At 36.5% G+C, this 25,673-nt stretch overlaps 1 protein-coding gene across 1 annotated transcript in view; it reads left to right on the top strand.

Annotated features, from left to right (window-relative positions):
- Positions 1 to 25,673, top strand: part of LOC150097399 (proteasome activator complex subunit 4-like) — a 646,748-nt gene that overhangs the window by 66,815 nt on the left and 554,260 nt on the right. The window contains exons 7-9 of the mRNA XM_090407543.1: positions 5,782 to 5,856; positions 6,020 to 6,139; positions 15,637 to 15,726. Of these exons, the coding sequence (XP_090263669.1) occupies positions 5,782 to 5,856; positions 6,020 to 6,139; positions 15,637 to 15,726 (285 nt within the window). The remainder of the gene's footprint in view (positions 1 to 5,781; positions 5,857 to 6,019; positions 6,140 to 15,636; positions 15,727 to 25,673) is intronic.

Raw genomic sequence — 25,673 nt, 5'->3', positions numbered from 1 at the left:
CTCAACCTCCAGGGATAACCTCTTGTTCTTTCGTCTCTAGCCAAGTGCTGAAACATTTCCCCTGCATCAATCCTATAAAAATCCTTTAAGTAACTTAATTGTTTTTATCACATCCCCCTCTTTTTCATCTGTCAATTTCTGCAATTGACACACATACACCTTCAATCTATCCTCGTGGGGAATGTTCCACAGACTACTCACCATCTTGGTCGCTCACCTCTGAATCCTATCCACCACCTTCATCTCCCAAGAGACCAGTCCTGAGCACAGTAATTCAGATGTAGATCTATCAGTGCCTTACAAAGAGGAATAACAACTTTCTTATCTCTACTTGTTAGTGTTTCCTCAATAGCCATGTATCTACTTTAGCAATATGTCTTCTAAACTTTAACTCTCTATCTATCTACTACCACTCCTAAATTTCTACCTTCATCTATTTCCTGGAGTGTAGTTCCATCAATGCGATACACATCTTGTAATCTATTTATCCCAGAATGCATAACTTTACATATCTCCACATTAAACTGACACCCATACTTGTCCATACTGACAGTCTGTTGAAATTGTTCTGCAAACTCTCCACATTGCTTTTATTAACTATTATTCTACCCAATTTTGCATCATCAGCAAACAACTGAATATTTCCTTTCAGATTATTTCCTAAATAATATATGTACAAAATTAACAGTAATAGTCCTCACACAGAACCCTCCAGCACACCACTAGTCACCTGCTTTCTCCTGGATTCTGTTCCTCCACTTTTTGATATCTGTCCAGCAGCCATTCTCTTATACACATAACCAGTTTCATGTCCATTCCTGTTTGTTCCAATTTGCATAACAGAGTTTCATGTGATATTCTGTCAGTTGCCTTTGAAAAATTCTGCAGAATCAGCATGTATCCATTTCATTTATCCAACTCAGCCCTCTATTATAAAAAGTTAGTAAATTACTAAGGCATGACCGACCCTTCACAAAGCCATGTTCCCCTCATAGATATCATTTTATGCACCCATTCTTGAATTCTCTTTTTGACCAATTTTTCCAGTACTTTTACTACCACTCCTGAGATACTAATGGTCTATAATTTGCTACTGCAGCCTTAGACTCTCCCTTATGCAAGGTAATTATTTTGTGCTCTTTCATTCCCTTTGAACTCTACTAGAGCTGAGACTTAAATTAAAAATTCTAGTCAGAGGCATTGCCAGTTCCCTTGCACATTCCCACGAAACGCGAGCAGATGTACTATCTAATTTGCACAATTGTATTTACATTGAGATTCTGCGATATCCTAATAAGCTCATATATCCACCTCTGTTTCCACATCAGTCCATACTGTATGTCACAGCATTAATCTCACTTGGCTGATATACCCTTGCAAAACAATAACTCAGTAACTCAATTATTTTATCTGCATCTGTCACCTCATCACCATCAGCACTCATTAAGGTTATTCTTGCATAGTCATCCTTCTTCTTATTGCCACATAACGAAAGAACCCTTTGACCTTCTCAGCTAGTTTCTTCTTGCCATCTAATTTTGCCTTCCTTACCATGCTGGTCACCATTCTTGCCTGACCTTTGTACTGTTCTTGAGCTGGTTGCCTTTCTCCTTGTATACTCTCCAAAATTTCTTTCTTTCTTTCTTTTTTTTTTTGCAGCTCATGCTTAATGATACTGCTCATCCATTTAACTCCTATGTGATTTACCCTCCTTACCTTTGTATACCAAAGGTAAGGAGGGTAAATCAGGTAGGAGTTAAATCAGGTAAATCAGTATACAAAGGTTACCCTCCTTACCTTTGGTTTAATATTACTTTCCCTAGATGCCTCTTAACTGTCTCCCATGCACTACTAACCTCATTCCATTGCATGGTTTTATGCCATTGTACAGCTTCGAGCTTCTTCCTAAGCTTGTTAAGCCGTTCTACGTATAACCCTTCTTGACTGAATGTTCCTCATATTTTGCAATCTCCCAGGTCATGACCGCTTGGTCACTTTCCCAAGTTGGAGGCAATATAGCCATCTTGGTTACGGATCTAATCCTGTGACCAGGTCCAGTACTCTTGCACCCCTAGTCCTCTCCATTACTTGAGAGATAAATCCCATTTAATTTCCTGTCAGTGATCTTTCTTCCTCCCCAATCTATATCTGCATAGTTAGTCTCCCATAATAGTCACTCCACTTGCACTCATTGTACTAATTTGCTGGTGCATGTCTTCCAGATCATTCCTGGACCCCCAACCTATAACAGCAACCAACTGTATATTTTTTCCTGTTGGCCTTGATCTCACACTAGACTGCTTCAAATGAACAGCCACCCTCCTGCCTATCTCCTATTCTTTTTTGACCACAATTCTTCTGCTATTATGTACCCCCTCCCCTCCATCCTATCACTAATCATCTGCTGTTAACCAAGTCTCACTAATGCCTATAACTGTGGTGAGGTGCACTAACCATTGCCAAAAATTCCTCCCTCTTCTTCCTGATTCTTCTCGATTAGTATACAAAAACTGCAGCATCCCTTTAGGTCCCCAACCAGCGTTACTTCCTTAATTGATTACCCTATTCAATGCTTTTACTTTAGAGACTAGATTCACATTTTTTAGTCATTCTCACACTCACTCACCTCATGAATGCCTTCATACACACTCTTCTGCATCCACCCTAATTGCTTAAGTTTTCCTTAATTTGTGCTTCAGTATACTCAGTGAACAAAGCTCTCTCTAGAAACCTAACACCAAAATCATAATGCATAAAGAGAGTTTGTGTGTGTGTGTGAGAGAGATAAATTCTCATGGAGGAGCTGAAACCTCAGAAGCCTTTGTTAATAACAGTGAATGCACAATTTGCAGAGGCCAAAATATACAGAACTTGGGTACTGAAACTATGGAAATTGATCCTGTTGAGTAAAGGCTAGTCAGAGGATGACCAGTTTCAGTTGGACAAGCTTGGGTATGTAGGATGCACAGAGAATTCTTTTCTAGCATGTTATCCCACTGATGACCTCTGGAGCTATAACTGTTGGGTTGTTTCTACTGGTGCATAGTGCATGGAATCATGACTGCTAGATCCAACATTGATGTTCTGGACAATTGTGCATGTCATATTCTGGCAATTTTATTGTATACCTTTTTTGCATGATTTCACAAAGCAGTAATTGAAAATGTGATTTGAAGAGAACAGCTTGGAACATTTAACTAGCCAGCACAGAATACTGAATTGTAGCATATTGAATTTCTGTGGAATGAATTAGAATGTAGAATTAAGGCACTGCCAGTATAGTCCTAGTGGACCTTTCTAATGCTTTAAATAACAGTGGAGCCCAGTGTCACCAACTTTTTTCCAGAAGGTACAAAAAAAAATCTTTCACAGTGTATCAAAGTAGTATTCATGGCCAAAAGTAGAATAAGCATTCTTCATTTCTGTCAGTAAAACATGTTTTATATAGATTTTTTTCTGTGTTCTGTGACTTCTGATATGGTATTGTATTGGCTATTTTTAAAAGTAAATTGCTGTTTTTAATAGCAAATATCAACCTATTCCACAGAAAGAGCTGCAAGCCAACTATCAACATATTAACCCCCTGTGGAATAGGTTGATATTTGCTATTAAAAACAGCAATTTACTTTTAAAAATAGCCAATACACTACCATATCAGAAGTCACAGAACACAGAAAAAAACTATATAAAACATGTTTTACTGACAGAAATGAAGAATGCTTATTCTACTTTTGGCCATGAATACTACTTTGATACACTGTGAAAGATTTTTTTTTGTACCTTCTGGAAAAAAGTTGGTGACACTGGGCTCCACTGTTATTTAAAGCATTAGAAAGGTCCACTAGGACTATACTGGCAGTGCCTTAATTTTATCCCAAAGCAGAAAAGGAAAATTAGATTTCAATGAAAGCTAAATTGCAGTTTGTCTGGTTCTTTTGTTGTGCATGTCATGTGTGTGCACAACAGCCATCAGTTTGAGCTGCTTATATGCTGTGCTCATTTGTTTGATCATAGCACAACTCACGGTGGTGGAACTAGAGACTACTGTTTTTCACTCAGTGGGAGGTAAAGCTTTCTGCCTCTTATGCAAGAAGCTGTACGTGTTGTTTAAAAGATTTTAGTTGGATTATTTTATTAGCAAATTATTTGAACTGATTAATAATGCTACATGGCTGAATGGAACTTATTAAATTTTGTATTTAGGATCGTATTAAAATTTGTTGATTCTTTCACTTTTGATGTTAAATAGATCATTTGTAGTGGCATACTTAGGTAAGACAAATTTTGTGTATGATACGATCCATCAGAAATGGATCATTATAACTTTTGATGCAGATTATTAGGATATTTACATAAGTTCCACCACATAATAGTTTTCCTTATGACAGTTTTAAGTAAATATGCTGCAGTGTAGTAATTTTCAGTGTAGTAACTCTCTCTCCAGGACAGGCATTTTTTTTTAAAGTTTATTTATTTTTCTTCTTTTTTTGTACAAACATTTTATGCACCACACAGGTCACCTTACAGATATTCAATATCTACTCTGCAAATGGAATTTCCCAGCATGATCATTGTGCAGAAGAAGGGTTATTCATATAATCTTCTCTGTGCAATTATTTGGTTGAAAGACTGTTAAATAAATACACAGAAATAGAAACAAAAATTTTTAAAAAAAATGCAACTTTTTTTCAGTATAGATCATCATCAAATTCCTGATATATATACCCTAATGGGGGTGTACAGGATATGATAGTATCTGTGAATTGAATCTGAAAGCTTAGGTTCACATATAACATGTTTCTCTTTGCTTATCTTTTCATAATTGTTGTTTTTAGTTAAACTGAAATGGGAAAAATATTTTGGGAAAACTCAAATTTTCCCAAAATATTTTTGTATGTCTGATAATCATTTCCTACTCTGCTATTTAGATCCCCAACAAGTACCAACTTTTCCTTTTTTATTGTGGTTCTCCATTCTGATATTTGCCCATAATATCCCTCTACTTGAGACTGCCTGTGATTCAAGAAGATTAGCCTTGTATTTAGTGTTGAATACTATAGCTATGCCTTCTTTTCCTTGATTGTCATTGCCTGAATATAACATTTTGTATTTATTGCTCAGAAAGATCTCACCGGTTTTTGCCTTTTTTTGTTTCTGTCACCTATTATGTAAATTTGGTACTTATCCAATTCCTCAGCTAGCTCCATTTCTTTGGTATTCAGGCTTCTTATGTTGATAGTACTGATCTTGAACTCTGGTGATGTTGAGTTGGGTTGGGTTTTAGGATTTGTTCTAGTAGCTGACTTTTTGCTGTTTGCCCTGATTCCCTAGCGAAAACAATGGGGGCATTGTTTAACCGGTGATGCTCCAGCTGGCATGAAATTCTGTCATGTTGTACCATGATTTTGGAATTTTGGTTTAGGCCGCTAAGAATACAATTTGGTCAGCTAAATCCCAAATTGCCAGCCCATCCTCGTCCATTCAGTATCCAAGGAGATACCTAACAGGGTGCACCACGAGAAGGAGAGGATTGGACATTAGGTCAGAATCACTGTCAGTTCTCTGCATTCCTTTAAAGGCTATGTGGAGGTCTCCTCTTAGTTATATAGTTTTGATTCTTAAGCACTCCTTCAGTATAGATTCCTATATTACTATTATATTACTATTATTACATTGTTTGTGATGTTATGTTTTTAGAATTTTTAATGTTGTCTATATTTTACCTTATTAAGATTTCTATTTTAATAGAATTTATTTTTTTACTATCTTTAACTTTTTTAGAATATAGTCTGGCTGTTTTCTCGACTTGCATTTGATAATATTGGCTATATTGATTGGGAACCATACATTCCACTGGTGAGTTGTGGTGATATATTTATATCATTTACTGATTTCTAATATATATATAATTGATTTATTTCATGTTTGAAATCTTGTATTGTTTTAAGAAAGATAACAATTTCAAAAAATATTAAAATTTAATAAACTGAAATTAGGCATATTTTGCTGTTAATTATAGATCTTTACAAGGCTTCTCCGTAGTTTTAACCTTCCGGGTTCACCGCATACACTGACCATTCGCAGATCTACAAGTTGTTTTGATACTGTGGCGATGGTTAACTGGATTTCTGCATTATTGGTAGGTATATTTGTATCATTAGTAATAGTATTCTTCTGTTACTAGAGGTAAGTTTATTTTGATAAATTGTCAGTATAACAAAGCAGCAGCAGTGAATACAGCTATCTGTCATTCTTGCATGATGATAATTTTGGAGTTATCATCATTATATAACTTTGCACTATATAATGTTCCATTTACACCCTGTAATTGTAGCATTTTTAACATATTTTCTCTTGGCACCATCACATGACTTTTTTTTAGATCTAACAACTAAAATACAAATTCTTATATTTCCATGATTTCTCAACTGTTTGTTTAAAAGTGAAAATCTAATCTTGGCAATCCCTGTTTGGCCTTTTGCCAATTTGTTCTTCTTCTTCCTTCATTTTTCTTAGCCTCTTCTGAAATATGATTGCATAAATCTTATCTGCCAGTATGGAAATTCCTCTGTAATTCCCACATTCAGTTTTATTTTCCTTTTTTTTTTTTTTTTTTTTCTTTTATTTTATTTTATGCTCGTTATGAGAGCCCTTCTTCAGTCATCCAGAATTCAACATTCTAATTATGCCTTCCATATTATGCAGTGTAGCTGCTGTAAAATTGTATATCAACTCTTCTAGCAGTTCAAGGATATATTTCAAGTATTGAGATGTATGACTGATTGCATTCATCTTGAATATTTTCTATGACTCTTCTCTAACTGCTTGTTTCATTTAAGTCTTTCAAAGTAATTACTTCAAACATACAGGATATCTTTATCTTCAGTTTCGTGTCATCTCTGATTCCTTTTATAATACTCTTTCTTGCATTTCTAAGCTCTTTTTCAAAAAACTCTAGAACATTTTTCCACTATCCTGATATTTATTGTCTACATTCTTACCAAAGTTGGCTCATGGCTTTTGTTCATCTATTGTTTCAGGACTACTCCTTTAATTTCTTGAATCCACCATGAAGTTCAGAATTTTTTCCTTGCAAGCAACTTTGTCACATGCCTCCCTGGTAGTGCAGCAAAATATAAAGTTATGCACTTTTAGCTGAAGAGATTGCATGTGGTGTATTATGCTGATAGTTGCACTGCAAGAAATTAATGAGATTAAGGAATAACTGTAAATTGTACTTGGCAAGAAATTATATTCTTGTTTAATAATTTACCCAAGTGTAAGCAAGTGCACAGGAAGTGTCTTCCTGATTAGGATACTTGTATAGAGAGGGTGTTGACTTCACATCAATTGCCTTAGTATCCCATAATGCAAAACACACTTCCTTTTAGATGTGCATATTGCTATGCATTATGGGGAGAGCCAATAAAAGTTGAAACCAGTCTGGGTAATGACCCTTTCCATAATGAATAACAGCATTCACATCTGAAAGGAGAGGTGCCTTGCATTATAGGATACTAAGGCATCTGCCATCAACAGTTTTTCTCTGAATAAGTCTATTACTTGTCAGTGCTCCAGTATTGTCTTATCTAACGTTTCGTTCCTCAAAGGCACTTCTGACTGAACCAATCCATCCTAGATCTTGGTCTTCCTCGGAGTCTTTTTCCTACCATCTTGGCATTAAACACCTGTTTTGCTAACTTTTCCTCTCCCATTCTGTTTAAATGACCGTACCACCTTATATTAGCCCTGCTCACACATTCTTGAATGCAAACATTGTCAAGTTCCTTCCTAATGTCTTTATTTTGAATATGATTCTGCCATTGGTTCACTTCCCTAATCTTTCTCAGAACTCTTGTATCTGAAGTCTCTAATCTATGATCAGGTGCTTTATCTCTAACCCAACTCGCAGATCCATAACTTAAAAATGAGTTGAACACTGTTATGTATGCTGCTAGTTTAGTGTTTTGGCTAATTTCTTTCTTATTACATATAAATTTATTTAACTGGCTCCCAACCATACCAGCTTTGCTTATTCTGTTTCTGATTTAATAATCTAATTTGCTATCCTCACTAAAACTTTGCCTAAATAGCTGAAATATTTTACTTGTTCTATAGACTCTCCATTCAGAATGCAGGAAAGTTTTCTATGCTCTCACCTACAAGGGGGAAGCAGAAAGGTTCTGATAAACATCTGGAACAGAAATGATATTCTCTCTATGTTCACTGGGCATCTACAGATGCCGTATGGTCACTCCGATGCTCGATGATGTTCCACACCAGGCCTCGCCATGTAGTCCTGTTGTTTGCTTTTCTGGCAGCCTCAACTCTCTGAAGATCAGTCACTCCACACACGCCATCCATCCATCCATCTCATTAATGGTCTACCCCTGCCTCTTTTTCCAGGAACTTTACCTTCTATTACTGTTCTGAGAAGTCCTCCTTCCATCCTTTCTATGTGTCCAAAATATTTTAACTTTCTTCTGTCAATATCCTTAAGGAGCCTTAAAGTTCTACTAATCTTTTCTAACACCCATTCATTTGTATGCCTTTCAGTATATGATATCCTCAACAGCCTTCTGTAACACCACATCTCAAAAGCAGAAATCCGTTTCTTATCTGACTTCTTTAGGTTCCAAGTCTCGCATCCATAAGTCGCTGTTGGAAAAACAACTGCATCTAAAATCCTCAACTTTGTTCCCATGGAGATAGATCCATCCTTCCAGATTTTAGACAGGTCTCTGATTGTTGTTTTAGCCATTCCTAACCTTTTTCTGACATCTTTTGAACAGCAATTCTTCACATTAATAATGGATCCCAGGTACTCAAACTTGCTGACTTTCTCAATTCTTTCTCCATTAAGATACACTTGTTTCTCAAGAGCTTCTCTGTTTGTTTTTCCTTTGAGAACCATGATCTTTGTCTTGCTAGAATTGAGTTGAAGTCCTCTGTTATTACTGATCTTGTTAACTTTGTCAAGAATTAGTCCTAGTTCTTCCTTGTCATTACAAAGGAGTACTGTGTCATCAGCGTACCTCAGATTACTGATCAATCTACCTCCTATCGTAATTCCTGTCCTGAGCTCATCCAATGCTTCACGCATGATGTCCTCTGCATATATACTAAACAAGTGAGGAGAAAGTAAACATCCTTGTCTAACTCCTTTTCCGACTTGAAGCCAGTCAGTCAATCCAACACCAGTTCTTACTGTGGCTTCTTGCTCCTTATACAAGTTGGCTATCAACCTGATAGTGTGTTGAGGAAAACCCATTCTTTTCATTACTTCCCACAGTTTCACATGCTCAACACAGTCAAAAGCTTTAGAGTAGTCTAAGAAACACGTTACCAGAGGGAGTCTGAATTCTTTATATTTTTCTATGATCTGTCTAAGGCAAAGGATCTGATCTCTGGTGCCCCTACCTTTCCCAAAACCTGCTTGTTCCTTGGGCATCTCTGCCTCAACTTGGGCCTCAATCCTATTTAGCATGATCTTTAATAAAATTTTGCTTGCATGAGATATCAAACTAATAGTTCTATAATTCTTGCATTCCTTCTTATCACCTTTCTTGTGTAGTGGTATGAAAACTGACTTCTTCCAGTCTCTAGGCCATGATCCTGTCTCCCATATCCTTGTAATCAATCTATGAAACACTCTTATCCCTCCATCCCCTGTGGCCTTAATTAACTCTGCTGGGATTTCATCTGGACCTGGGGCCTTATTGCTGTTGAGCTGCTTAACCGCTCTTTCAACTTCATGCCTAAGTGGAGGAGGTTCCAAATCAAAACTTTCTTGGTGGGAGGACTCCACATTTTCTTTATCCACTCTGCTGTGCAGTTCCTCACAGTATTCTTTCCATCTGTTTTTGATTTCCAACTCTTCTATTAGTAATGATCCATTCCTGTCTTTGATGACATTCAATTTAGGCTTAAACTTATGCTTTAAGTCTCGAACTAAATAAAACATCCTTTTATAATTATGCCTTCTCATCCGGAACTCTATTTCTTCACATTTATTAGTATAGATCTTTTCCTTGTCCTGCTTGATGGCTCTTCTGATTTCCCTATGTAATCTCTTGTATTCTTCAGTCCCTGTGTCTCTTTGTTTTTCCAGCCGCCTTCTTTTGATTAGTTCCCATGTTGAATCTGATATCCATGGGTCTCTTGGTTTTCTTATTGGGCCAAGATATTTCTACGCTGTATCCTGCATTATCATCTTGACTCCTTCCCAAAGCATTTCTGGTGAGATTACATTCTGGTGAAATGATATTAAAGCAACTAATATATCTGCAAGAAAGAACAAATCTTAAAACCCTTTAACCCCCATGTTTCATCAGATTGTAATAATTTGTTTTTTTTTTCTTTTAGGATATATAAGAAGACATGTTGGAGGTTTTGAAGAAATTCAAAGACATAGAGTTGCAGGCCATCATCAAGTTTTTCATGCTGAAAGAAAAGTATGCAACTAAGATTCACCAAACTTTGTGTGAGAGACTGTACTCCAGCATATCCAACAACAGTGCCAGTTGGGTAGAAAACATCGATGCAGTGCATACCATGATATTTGATGATAGACGAATACTAGCCAAAAAACATTGCAAAGACTTTGGGTATATCCAGGTTTCCAGTTGGGGTCATTTTCCACCAACATCTGGACATGCAGAACTATCAGCAAATCTCTAAATGTTTGAATGCTGACCAAAAGAGGGAATGCATACTGTCATCTCAAGGGATTTGGGGTCATTTTGAGAAATCTTCAAATAAGTTTTAACATATAGATCACAAAAATAAAACAAGAATCAAAGACTACAGACCACAGATATGAAGAAAATTTCAAGAGTAAACTGATGGCATTAGTGGCAGAATCACATTAAAAATTAAGGTATCAAAAAATAACTTGATGTTATCAATATTCAACAATGTGTACAGAGCTAATCTAAGAGAGTATAATCATTTAAACGGGATGGAAGATTAAAAAATTGGCAAAACAAGTGTTGGAAGCAAAAATGATAGGAAAGGACCTAGAGGAGGACCAAAATATAGTGTACAAATCTCAGATAATAGTTTCACTTATTATGTTCATTTTTTACAGTATTATATATACTGAGTGTAAATTTCATAAATAGAAATAAATTTTGTATGATAAAGTAATTATATATATATGTATTGGTTTGCATTAATTAATGTGATTGCTATGCTTAGTATTACCACATCCATGTCGTTAAGCAATGGCATAATGGAAGGAAACTTAAATATATGTAAATAATCGCCTCACTTACAATAATGTTGCAATCCTTAGGGAATTACGTAGAAGTAATGTTGTGTGTGTGTGTGTGTGTGTGTGTGTGTGTGTGTGTGTGTGTGTGTGTGTGTGTGTGTGTGTGTGTTATTGTATGTTTATTTATAGTAGTGTTCCTCTTCTATATACTATTTTGCTTTCAATCGCTGTAGTAATGGCAGCTATGTTGTCATTAGAGTTTCACTTTGAATCTCGGTAATGGGCATGTACATTGGTTGTGAGTTTTTAGAACAGCAGTCGCTGGGTAATGACAGCAAGGAAGGAGAGCTGGAAAGGAGAATAAACTTCTGAATTAAATGGGAAATGTATATTTATATGCATCTTTATCTGCATAATTGCTGTTGAAGGACAATATAATGCATCATGCCTTTGTATATTAGTGAGAATGTTACATTCTTTATGAGAAATAAGTGGTTCCATGGAGCAAGATGGAATATGCAGTAAAGTTTTTTTTGTTGGAGGTGCCTTTTAACTTCTCAATTAAATGTATTGTAACAGCTCAATTAAATGTACTATTGTTTCCAGAGCAATTATTCTTCATCCCTGCCTCAGTAAAATGAAGGAAATATATGTTTAAGGAAACTTGCTTACTATAAGAAGATATATGCAAGGATATTAGTCAAGTGAAATCTTTTACTTATATTGTGATTTAAAGAATTTGAGAGGTAAGACTGAATGAATGAAGGAATAAAAAAGAAATAAATAAAGATTATAGAGGACAGTGATGAAATAAATGCCACAATGGAAATTCCCATGCAGAAAGAAAAACTACATAACTTTTTAATCTGAATGCTATTTGTATTTGGTGTTTTACCTCAAAATTGAATTTAACTGTGAAAGCAGAAAGTTAGAGATAGTTTTCTGTGATCTCATATTATATAATTCTAGAATGGCCACATAGTTGTCTTCAGCATTTTAGAGTTGGTATATAGAATATAGGTAACCCTCGTATGATGCGGAAGTTAGGCTCCATAGAAATGCTGTTATATAAATCACGTTATACGAAACTCAGATCACATAGAAAAAGTAGGGTTATGTTCCGAAATCGTCTTTTTTTTTAAAAAAAAAAAAAAAAAATCAGCTAACGCCTTTTTATTCCCGTATATACGGGAGTAGGCGAGGCCATTTAGCCCTATCTAACTTTTTGGAGACTGAGTGGGCAGTTCAATCTCCACTGGTACCCAATCAGAGACAGATGGCCCAAGGCTATCACTAATTAAGCGGTACGCAGTGAAGAGAGACGGCTCAAATGTGCCGCCATCTCGTGGTCTCTAACCCTAACACAATATATTTAATGTCTGAAATAATGTGGGTTCTACGGTCGATTTTCTTGAGTTTACAGGACGAAAAACCCGAGTTTCCGGGAGGAAAAACCTGCTTGCCCGTGCCAGAGATCGACTAACTCGGGAACCGGTCGAAAAAAGGCTTAGAAAAATTTCCTCTAGTCGCCGACTAGACTCGAAACCAAGACTTCCTTCGTGCGGCCTAGCCCGGTGGTGTGCAAACGCCACATCCACTGAGCTACACAGGCTCTTGTCTTTTTTTTTTTTTTTTTTTTTAAATTACATAAACAACATTGTTGTTTATATATGTTGTTGAGAGATCACAGTTACGTTGGTACGGGCACCTGGTCAGAATGCCACAAGAGAGGCTCCCTCAGCAGGCCCTCTTTGCCAAGCCAGAGGGTGGGAGGCCAAGGACTCACTGGATAGATTATATCTAAAACCTTGGGAGGACACGTTTTGAAATCCCACCAGAACACCTGAGCTTGGTGGCAGAGGATCGTGACCATTGGAAGTTCCTCTTGCAGCTGTTGCCCCCACAACTCAATTAGGAAAGGTGGGCCTTGAAGATGTATGTATAAACAACATTGATATATCCAACAAAATAAATATTTTTATTTAATTCAGATAATTCATGTATGTTAAGAAAACATAAACTATGAAACAAATACATAGTATAAAATTATAAAAATTACAAATTATATGTAAAGTTCATTGCACATAATGCATAAATATTTTAGGCAAAATAAAATAAAGTACATATTTTAATCTTTCATAGAAGTAATTTTAATTTTTTTAAAAAGTAACGAGGATTTGAGGATCGGTTAATGAACATTGGTTTTGTTATGTAATCACCTGATGCGTTATAACAAAACAGTAGAGTAATTCTATGTTTGGAAACTTTGAATCCAAGAGCTGATCTTTCATTTTTCGAAATATAGGTGTATTTTGGCTTTTTTTTCCAATATTACCCGGATTCATCCGCATTGAACACCTGGTCTGCACTATAAATGTTTATAAACTTTGAGAGCTTTTTGTATAATAAGATTTCCATCCAAAGGAATTTTCTTTTGAGTGCAATCTTCTATCCAAATCATTAGAGATTTCTCCATTTTTCCCATTAGAATATTGCATACACGAGCACTGCATACAAAGTTTCATTGACCCAGCAATAACACTTTCTCAGATTTTATGTTCATTTTGTTTGATTGCTTGAATTGTTAATTCATTTAAATTCAAAGTTTTTGCAAGAACTCCTGGTTTTTCTTCATTTTTCAACCGATCCATGATTTTAATTTTTTCTTTAAGAGAAATTAATTTTCTTTTCAATGTTGGGTTTTCCCTTTTGTTCAGTTTGTGGTGCAGTTCATTACTATAAAAATAATTTTTTTACATAAAAAAAGGATTACATATTAATTATGTATGTAACTCACCAGAAAATAAAGTGCTCAGCTTGAGATCAATGCACTTATGATTTTTAATACGTTTTCCTGGAAGAAAACAAAAACAATTTTTAACAATAAACACTTCATACGGTTGACGTACATGCATGCTAAAAGGTATTTCCCCTAATATAAATTCGCTACTTATAACTACATGTGTGATACAGGCAGACAAATTTAACGAAGATAAAATTTGATTTTCCAGTCGTGCTTTGAAAAACACATGAAAAGATAAATGGTTACTGCAATTTGTAGACAGTGTTTTTATCAAAACCACTTTGTATGTGTACCGCTTTGAACAAGGGTTGCTACAATTTGTAGACCGCATTATATCGAAACTACGTTGTATAAGTACCACATTATACAAGGGTTGCCTGTACTTAGAAATTATTTTTTTACTAATTTTACTCGGAAGAAAAAATGAATTTTAGATCTCCTTAGAGAGATAAAGGGAATTACTAAATACACTGAATTGTATTTATTGTGTGTGTGTGTGTGTGTGTGTTTAAGTAAATAACAATCTTATGTACAAGTATTAACTGCCATTGATTAAAATTGATTTGTCCACAGTTAGGCAGAAAGTTTACATACTCCTTGATTGCTAAATAAGATATTACAAATTACATGAAAATAACAGTTAACAGTTATTATAAGATACCTCCATAGCGCAGTTCGAAGAACAGCGGAACATTGCACCATTCAGTTGGAAAAGCCTGGGTTCAATTCTTGTCATGACAAGGGCAATCCTTATATGAGCTTTTTCAATTGAAGGTGAGTTAGCCAATCTCATACAGAGGTAGCAGGGTTTTTCCTCCCTGAAACTCAGGTTTTTCATCCTGCATACAGACAAATTTGCCTTTAGAACATACACAATTTACAGACAAAAAATACTGTTGTTGGTGATGATGGCATTGATGGTAGTAGTGTCGTAATTCTTGTATTTTGAAAGTAAAGTAGAGAGCTCTCCCGCAATGAGTCCTTGGACTTCCTGGAGGTGTCACATAATAATAATAATAATAATAATTTATTATTATTATTATTATTAATATTATTTTTTATTTTTTAAATTTTATTTTATTTTTATTTTATTTGTTTATTTTTTAATAATTTATATAATTAATAATAATAATAATATTATTATTAATAATAATAAATCATTATTTATTTCACAGACAATCACAAAGATATTTGTGATTGTCTGTGAAAGTACTAGTGGTTGTAGTCGATGGTAGATGGCGCTGGTGTTAGATGATGAAGGTTGGTGGAGTAGTGAGACGAAGAGTCGTAGGGTTGATGCCCTCCCTCGATGAGTCTTTGGACTCCCTGGAGGTGTGATATAATAATAATGATATGATATAATTATTTATATTCATCACATTGTTCTGAAAAAAAACTCCATATATTAGTAAGTAGGAAGCATAATCAGTACATTGGTTATGTTTAAGGTAGAAAAATGCAGTATTACACTGAATAAATTACAACAGTAAATTCACAATTCTCTTTATAAATTTTACTTCAGTTAATTTTATACAATGTATATGTAAGTTGTAAAGCATAATTATATAGAAATCTGTTGTGGTTTCCTTTTTCAAATTGGTTTCATTTTATTTCACAGGGTGGTGGTAGTAGTTGTCAGTTACACATTGATCGACTATTTAAAGCATTAGAATCTTATTATCACCCATCAAATACTGGAACATGGATGGTAAGTAGAATTTTTCCCACTGAAATATTTCCCACTACAAGAATTGATTCTTTATTGGTTTAGATATCCCTATTTTACTAAAACTCCTAATCGTTTTGCTTCCCCCTCTTTATGGAAATAGGCAGATGTGATGTGATTGTTTAAAGCATTGCTTTCCAAACTTTTCATGTTGGTGACACACTTTTTAGACAAACATAATTTCGCAGCATAGTAATTCAGTCTGATGTGCCTCTTATGGGTCACGTGGCCAGATCAGATGTAGTTTAAGTATATGCTTTTACAATTATATTTTGTATAACTTTTAGAAGGTTTATTTAAAAATCTCTTCCTGTTCATCTGATACCGGGTTAATAAAAATTCACTATTTATAATAAGTGATTATTCACTTACTTTTTAAAACTGATCCCATCATTACTATAACAAGCAACTCCTTTTGATATTTGATAAGATCAAATAACATATAACTCCTGTAAAGGTTGCGTGATATAGTTAGACTATACTCTTGTCTTGAGGGCACGACACAGTCTATTAGCAAACCAGAGGTTAAACTTGTTTCATGACAGAACCTATCTCATGAAAACCTTTCATTTTTATTAAAAATATATACTACAGTATGATCGAATAAAAAACACATCAAGTGAGCTGAAATGATTCTCTCTTCTTAATTTTTCAATGTATTTAATATAGGAAAAACAGATTTTATAGCTAGCTTGTTGAGTTTTTTCGATTATACTCTATTTTTATATATAATAAAATATACAAAATAAAAATATATAATATATTTATATTTATTTCCAAGATTAATGTCATTGTTATAAGAAACAGAAAGAAATATATAATATAATAATAGAATTTTAATGAGATATATGAGCTTCATGGGATGAACACAGCATTTCAATATTTGGTGGAATAGTAGATAAAGACACTCACATTTTGTCATCAAGCATTCTTAAGCTTCCATGTTTCAATGTCTTCACGTTTGCCATCGTTGAAAAGGATACTTCACACATGTATGTAGTGGAAAACTGCAAAAGAATTTTTAATGCTTTTTTACCTATGTTTGGATGCATTTTTGAAACACAAATCCAAAAGTTGTCTAAATCACCCTCTTCACACATCGTTAACAGACTTCGATCATTTTTTTTTCAGCTAATTCTTCTTCTTCAATAAGTGACAAGTTAATTGTTGAAGTTGAAAAAAATGGATTTCTGATCCAATCATAGTATTTCAATATTTGGGAAGTAGTGATGAATTTTCTCTCCAAGGTTTGTTAAATGGCCAACAATTAGCGAGCTGATATCACATTTTAGTTCACAGTCTGCAGTTTTGGAAAACATTTCAAAATTTCCTTCTTTCACTTTCCTTTTCCAAATTTTTATCTTGTCTCTCATAGCACAAATTTTATCCAACACTGTTAAGATATTTTCTCCTTTTCCTTGCATACTGGTGTTTATTTTATTCAAGTGTTCAAATATGTCAACAAGATATGCCAATTTTGTGTACCATAATTTGTTTTGAATTAGGTTGCAGAATTCATTTTGTTGATTAAGTTAAGGGATATTACATCCTATATTGTTTCTTAGCCGAATAAGAAACTCAAAAGAGTTTCATGCCGAATATAGAAATTATATAAAGTTCGGCGATTCCAAGCGTAAGCAAATACCTGGATAGCAGCAACTGACCCTTAAGGTAGTGCAAGCTGAGGCAACTCATAGCAAAGGTGGAGCAAGTTCTGATCACTATACTCGATATTTACCTATAATGTAAACTTAGCTCCTAGGAGCTGTATTACTGTTCTACATTATGAGAGAAGGTCACTACCCAGACCAGTTTCGACCTTTTTTGAGGTCTCATCAGTGAGTAGGTACACCAAGTTAAAATACCAAGTTTGTAGCAAACAGAACTTACATCCCTTCTATGAGAATTGCCAAGTGGTGTCCTAATAAATTATTAAATATATGAAGAGCCAAAGGCTTCAATTCGGCAACATATAACTTGTTTAAGTTGAAGCCTTTGGCTCTTCATATATTTAATAATTTATTAGGACACCACTTGGCAAGCAATTCTCATAGAAGAGATGTAAGTTCTGTTCGCTACCAACTTGGTATTAATTAGGTCTACCTACTCACTGATGAGACCTCAATAAAAGTTGAAACCGGTCTGGGTAGTGACCTTCTCTCATAATGTAGAACAGTAATACAGCTCCTAGGAGCTAAGTTCACATTATGGGTAAATATCGAGTATAGTGATCAGAGCTTGCTCCACCTTTGCTATGAGTTGCCTCAGCTTGCACTACCTTAAGGGTTAGTTGCTGCTATCCAGGTATTTGCTTACGCTTGGAATCGCCGAACTTTATATAATTTCTATATTCGGTATGAAACTCTTTTGAGTTTCTTATTTGGCTAAGAAACAATATGGGATGTAATATCCCTTAACTTAAACAAGTTATATGTCGCCGAATTGAAGCCTTTGGCTCTTCATGTATTTAATCATTTTGTTGATTTTCCTCAAAACATTTAAGCATCATTTCCCTCAATTCATATACACGAAAAAGCACTCAACCTCTTGACAGCAAATGAACTTCTGAGTGTAGTATAAGTTTTTTAAATTTTGCCCCTATATCTTCACAAATTTTAGCAAATAATCTTGATTTAAGAGGTCTACTTGTAATGTAATTGACCATTTGAATAACTTTGTCCATAACCTTTTTTAATTCATTACCAGCGGTTTGCGCTAGTAGTGCTTCGCGATGTAAAAAGCAATGAGTAATTGTAATATTTTCATTCTCTTTCTTTGCTAAAGCTGAGAACCTTTTGTTGAACCAACCATTGAAGGAGTGCCATCTGTGCATATTCCTACACAATTTAACCATAGCAAATTATTTTCCTTCATGAAGCAATCTACTGTTTTAAATATATCTTCGCCTCTAGTTTTCATTGGAAGTTCTAAACAACATAAGAATTGCTCAGTAATTCTGTTAGTATGAATGAAACGTATAAAAACGAGTAATTGCATTAACCTACTGACATCTCTTGATTCATCTAACTGCAATGTAAAAATCATATTATCGTCTTGAAAAATATCTTTTATTTGCAGCTTCGTCAGCAGACATGTCTTGAATACTTTTTCCAATCGTGTAATCTGCCAAAGGGATTTTATTAACTTCTATATCAAATTCAGGCCCAAGCATTGTTCGAACAATAGCACAGCAAGATTCCTTTATAGTGGTTTCGGCAATAGTGTGTGGGTCCTTGTTTTTGGCAATTATTTGAGCAACCAAGTAACTTGCCTTTTGAGCTTTCTCTGATGTCATCATTCTCTTGGTGAACGATGTAGATTGCTTCTTTATAGATTTTGAAAGTTCAATAAAGTATTCTACTGGCTTTTCTGACAAATGACTGTGTTTTGAGGTAAAATGGCACTTTAATTTGTTTGGTACCATACTTTCATTTGCAAGTATCATCCCACAAACTAAACACTGGGGACAAGGATGGTTTTCATTACCAGAAAATGTGAACCCCAATTTCATATAGTCTTTATTGTATAAAAGAGGCTTGGAAAATTTTCCTTTACACTTCTTCCATATTAATGCAAACCGTTCAACAATTGATTCTTGCGTAGTTTCCTCTATAGTAGATACATTTTGTTCATCACAAACGTCACCTTCAGCTTTTCTTTTATTAATTAGAAACTTATCCATTTTATGGGTAATTCACCAATTTGATAAATAAAACTGTGCAAATTTATTGTAAAGTTTTAACAGTAACTAAACATAAAATAAAACACCAGCTCTTCGTTTATTCACGTTGCAGTTAGAATAAACATCAATAATAACATCTGTATAAATAAATGGGGCGCTTTATTTTTATTGGTCGAACAATAATAAAACCAAGCGACTACTACGTGACTCTGCACAATTTTGCTTCTGTTTACATTTACTGTCACTCATACTTGAATGAACTATAGAAAACCCCAACAGAAACGAAACTGATGGTTATGGTTGCATGCAAGTCGGTATAGACTCAGGGAGGGGGTTCCGAGCGGTTGACTAAATATCTTCTTTAACAGTGCTAACTAAAAGTTGTACCGGTACTTTGCGAAATGGGTTTCGCTGTGGAAATTTTCAGCGATTATTCTGTTTAACGCTTCATGTTCACGCAACACACCTTCACATTGCAGCCGACACACTAACGAGTCACGACACACAGTTTGGAAAGCTCTGGTTTAAAGAATCACATCTGCTTATTTCATAATTTTTTAAATTCAGAATAATATATATGTATTATTTATTTACTTATTTGTTTATTATTTTTGAATAAACTGAGCACTTTTGTTTTTTTCCAAAGGTCATTAGCTTTTAGATAGCTTTTCACATTTTATTGTTTAGGTTGATATTGATCTGTCTGCTGCAAAATACCATTTAAATTTTGTATCTGAAAATCTACAGAATTATCATAAATCTATTCGAAGTGCTTTCAGCTTTGGATGAAGTAGTCACTTATACTTTAATTATAATAATTATAACATTTTAGATATCAAGGGACAATTTTTAGTGAGGATAACAAATTAAATGTTGAAATAAATAATAGAAAAGCAAAGCTGTATGGTGGGAAGAGAGTTGAATAAATTTTTATGGAATAAGAGAGAAATTAGTATACAAGATAGTATCCAAAGCAGTTTTAACTTATGGGATCTGAAACTTGGGTTAGAACTAGTTAATTGAAGAATATGAAAGTATGGAAAAAATTAGGTAAGTGAACGAATGGCATCAGTGGAAGAACTGTATTATTAATACAGTTCTTCCATTATTAATTTATCATCATCATCATCAAATTCCTCAAGGGATGTATAGGATATGATAGTACTACATGAAAAATTTACATCATTACTAACTTCCTGTCTACAATTTTTCTCCAAATCACTCTGTTACTTTTCAAGACTCCAGCATTATCAGATTTCATATTTCTATCGTGTAAGGCACTTTTTACCGTATCAATCCACCTATATCTGGTCTTCCTCTGGGTCATTTTCCTGCCAACCTGGCAGAGAACACTTGTTTTGCTATTCTTTCCTCGCCTATTCTGTCAAGTGACCATACCACCTGAGATTAGCTCTGCTAATGCATTTCTGGATGCTGACAATGTCAACTTCTTTCCTAATATCCTCGTTTTTAATATGATATTGCCATTGATGCCATCTGTTCATGCCCCTAAATTTTCTCAGGACTCTAGTATCTGCGGTCTCTAGTCTTTGGTCAAGTGTTTTACTTCCGACCCAGCTTTCAGATCCATAAGTTAAAATTGGTTTGAACACTGTCCATGCTTCTGCCTATTTTTATTGTCTTTGTCTTGTTATTGCTGGTCTTCATACCATATCTCTTACAACAGTTGTTCAATTAGTCAAGAATCTTGCAGACTTTTAGCAGATTTATTTAGAAGTATGACATCTTCCGCATAAAGCAAAGATTTAATATCACTTTCCTTCATAATGTGATTCATATAGATAATGAATAACAGAGGGGATAATGTACATTTTTGTCTGACACCAGATTTAACATTAAACCATCCTCCTGTACTTCCTTCAATTCTGACTGCTGACTTGCATCTCAAATAAAGACAAAGTATTGCTTGATATAATGCCCCATTGACACCATATAACCGTAGCGTATTGAATAGCTTACTCTCTTGGCACCTTGACATATGCCTTTTCCAGATCTACAAAACTTAAATACAGACTTTGTTATATTCCCACGATTTCTCAGCAATTTGTCGTGAAGTGAAGATCTGATCCTGACTGCCTCTATTTGGCCTGAATCTAGCTTGTTCTTCACCAAGCTTTTCTTCCACAATTCTTCTCAATCGTTTCTCAAGTATATTTGCATAAATCTTACCAGGAATACTCAGTAGGGAAATACAGCTGTAATTCTGTAAGTCTGTTACCGCGGTATGACAGAGAGGAGTTTAAAAGGAGGGCCATAATCGCAAATGACATTATGCGCAGGTTATGCGGACGGTGTGGTGTGGAATTCGTGGACGTGTGGAATGAGTTTGATGGGCGAAAGGACTTATACAAGATGGATGGCCTGCATTTGAATGGACTTGGTGTGCGGAGACTGGAAAAAGTGTTGCTGAATGAAGTGAAAATGGATGTGCAGAACCAGGGAAACTAGAACTACCAAGGAGGGGGAGAAGTGGATATCCAGACATCAGTGAGACAGTTGAGTGTAAAAACGTATATAATGTACCTGAGCCAGCACTAAGGACAAAAAATGGGAATGGGACATTTAGAATAACGCATCAAGATAGGGGTGGGACATAGGGATCACTGCAATTCATGTATACTAATGCCAGGCGTATTAGGAACAAGAAGAAAGAATTTTTGGCCTTGATTGGCTTTTCCTGGCCACAGGTTATTGGCATTAGTGAAACATGGCTGACGGAAGATGATATAGTTAGTGGGATAGAATGTGTAAGTTATAGTATGTTTAGGAGGGACAGAGAGAATAAAATTGGGGGAGGGATGTTATTGATGATAGCTGATGAACTGCAGCCAAGGAGAATTGAAGTATTGCAGGATAGTGAAAGGAGCTCATTTGAGGCTATTTGGTGTGAGATTGACACTGGCAGAATAAAATATATAGTTGGGTGCTGCTATAGACCAGGTGATGGAATAGATGGTGGAGATGGTATGCATAAACAAATTGATGAAATGAGTGGAAGGAGGGTAATTATTATGGGGGATTTCAACTATGGTAACATTGATTGGAAGGAGGAGAGGACACATGTGAGGAAGGAAATGGATTTTATTCAATTATTAAGGGATAACTATCTGAAACAGCATGTAATTGAAAATACTAGGGGTGTGAGAGTGCTTGACCTGGTAATAGTATCTGAGAATTTGACTGTAATGAATATGACCATGTTGCCACCTATTTGACTGTAATGAATATGACCATGTTGCCACCTATTGGTGAGAGTGATCATAAGGTCTTGACCTGGGAGGTGGCTAAAGGTGTGCAATTTGTGATTAAGACAGGGTATATGTGGAATTACCGTGCTGACCAGTATGACAAGCTTAAGAGATTGCTTGGATCAGTGCCATGGCATGTACAACTGCAGGGGCTGGACGTCGATAGAACATGGGAAGTGGTCAAAGAGCATTTACAGGAGGTTATGGCTGATTGTATACCTAAGGTCCGAATAGTGAAACAAGGAGGGGTTAAATGGATGAATAACACCGTTAAGCTTGAGCTGCAAAAAAAGAAACAACTATGGAGGGAATTTAAAGAAAGGGGGTGACCTGCAGGCACACGAACGGTATAAAGTGCAGGCCAGAAGGGTAACGAGTGTGTGGGGGGGTGGGGGGGGGGGGGGGTGGGGGGGGGGGGGGGTGGGGGGGGGGGGGGGTGGGGGGGGGGGGGGGTGGGGGGGGGGGGGGGTGGGGGGGGGGGGGGGTGGGGGGGGGGGGGGGTGGGGGGGGGGGGGGGTGGGGGGGGGGGGGGGTGGGGGGGGGGGGGGGTGGGGGGGGGGGGGGGTGGGGGGGGGGGGGGGTGGGGGGGGGGGGGGGTGGGGGGGGGGGGGGGTGGGGGGGGGGGGGGGTGGGGGGGGGGGGGGGTGGGGGGGGGGGGGGGTGGGGGGGGGGGGGGGTGGGGGGGGGGGGGGGTGGGGGGGGGGGGGGGTGGGGGGGGGGGGGGGTGGGGGGGGGGGGGGGTGGGGGGGGGGGGGGGTGGGGGGGGGGGGGGGTGGGGGGGGGGGGGGGTGGGGGGGGGGGGGGGTGGGGGGGGGGGGGGGTGGGGGGGGGGGGGGGTGGGGGGGGGGGGGGGTGGGGGGGGGGGGGGGTGGGGGGGGGGGAAGAGACAAATGTAAGAAAGCTCAACAGTGTGTAAAACTAGCTAAACAAAAGTCATGGGAGGACTTTGGCAAGAATATAGAAAATAAATATCAAGAAGGTGGCAAAATATTCTGGAGGTTGTTGAAGAAGCTTAGGAATGGAGGAAAGAGTGCTGTAAAAGGAATTAGAGATGATAAAGGTGAAATGAAAACAGGAGAAAAAGATATCCTTGAAGTATGGAGTAATTACTTTGAAAAACTGCTAAATGAAACAAGCAGTGATGACAGCACAGTGATAAAAAACACTGACCAGGCATGCAGTCAAGAATACATATCCATACTTGAAGTAGAAAAAGCCATCAAAGGCTTGAAATGTGGAAAGGCAGCAGGAGTAGATGATATTCGACCAGAAATGCTGAAGTATGCTGGTATAAGAGTCTTACAGTGGCTGCACTGCATAGTTCAGAAAGCCTGGACAGAGGGACGAATTCCCGATGATTGGAGTAGAGCACTCATAGTACCCATATATAAAAAGGGAAATAAAACTGAATGTGAGAATTACAGAGGTATTTCCCTACTGAGTGTTCCTGGCAAGATCTATGCAAGTATACTTGAAAAACGGTTGAGAAGAATTGTGGAAGAAAAGCTTGGTGAAGAACAAGCTTGATTCAGGCCTAAATAAAGTGAAGATCTGTCAGGATCAGATCTTCACTTTACGACAAATAGTCGAGAAAGCATGGGAATATAACAAAGATCTGTATTTAAGTTTTGTCGATTTGGAAAAGGCATATGACAAGGTGCCAAGAGAGAAGCTATTCAATACGATGCAGTTATATGGTGTCAATGGGGCATTATATCAAGCAATACTTAGTCTTTATTTGAGTTGTGAGTCAGCAGTTAGAATTGAAGGAAGTACAGGAAGATGGTTTAATGTTAAATCTGGTGTGAGACAAGGATGTACATTATCCCCTCTGTTATTCATTATCTATATGGATCACATTATGAAGGAATGTGGTATTAAACCTGATATCAAAATTGGAGATGTTTATGTCAGCTCTTTGCTTTATGCGGATGATGTTATACTTCTAAATAAATCCGCTACAAGTCTGCAAGATTCTCTGACTAAATTGAATAGCTGTTGTAATAGATATGGTATGAAGGTCAGCAATAAAAAGACAAAGGTAATGAAAATAGGCAGAATCATTGAAAATGTCAACTGTATTGTGAATGGAGAACCTGTGGAACAAGTAAAACATTTCAGCTACTTAGGCACAATTTTTACTGAAGATGGTAAACTAAATATAGAAATAGACAACAGAATCAGCAAAGCTGGTATGGTGGGAAGTCAATTGAATAAATTCATATGGAATAAGAAAGAAATTAGTCGGAACACTAAATTAGCTGTATACAAGACTGTGTTCAAACCAATTTTAACTTATGGATCTGAGAGCTGGGTCAGAAGTAAAACACTTGACCAAAGACTAGAGACCGCAGATATGAGAGTCCTGAGAAAGATTAGAGGCATGAACAGATGGCATCAATGGCAATATCATATTAAAAATGAGGATATTAGGAAAGAACTTGACATTGTCAGCATCCAGGAATGCGTTAGCAGAGCTAATCTCAGGTGGTATGGTCACTTAAATAGAATGGGCGAAGAAAGATTAGCAAAACAAGTGTTCTCTGCCAGGTTGGCAGGAAAACGACCCAGAGGGAGATCAAGATATAGGTGGATTGATACGTTACAAAGTGCCTTAGACGATAGAAATATAAGATCTGATAATGTTGGAGTCTTGACAAGTAACAGACTGATTTGGAGGAAAATTGTAGATAGGAAGTTAGTAATGATGTAATTTTTTTCATGTAGTACTGTCATATCCTGTACACCCCTTAAGGGTACATGGCAGGAATTTGATGATGATGATGGTAGCCATTGGCTGAGAAAGTGTCATGGATGTGATTTAGTTCAGTGGTTAGGGCTTGATCATTTGAACAGATTATTTTTGCCCTGTTGAATAGTGTCTTAATAACTCCATATTGTTGTGAGGGGGGGGGGTGATGGGATTGTTGGTGAATGTATCTGCCTGTATGGGTGGGTTTTCTATAAACTGAGAAAAC

Source organism: Typopeltis vanoorti, chromosome 17, assembly GCF_054136105.1.
Source record: "Typopeltis vanoorti isolate ZY-2024b chromosome 17, IOZ_Tvanoo_1.0, whole genome shotgun sequence".
Taxonomy (NCBI): domain Eukaryota; kingdom Metazoa; phylum Arthropoda; class Arachnida; order Uropygi; family Thelyphonidae; genus Typopeltis; species Typopeltis vanoorti.
The sequence above is the reverse complement of the archived record's forward strand: the minus strand, read 5'-3'. Positions and strand labels throughout refer to the sequence as shown.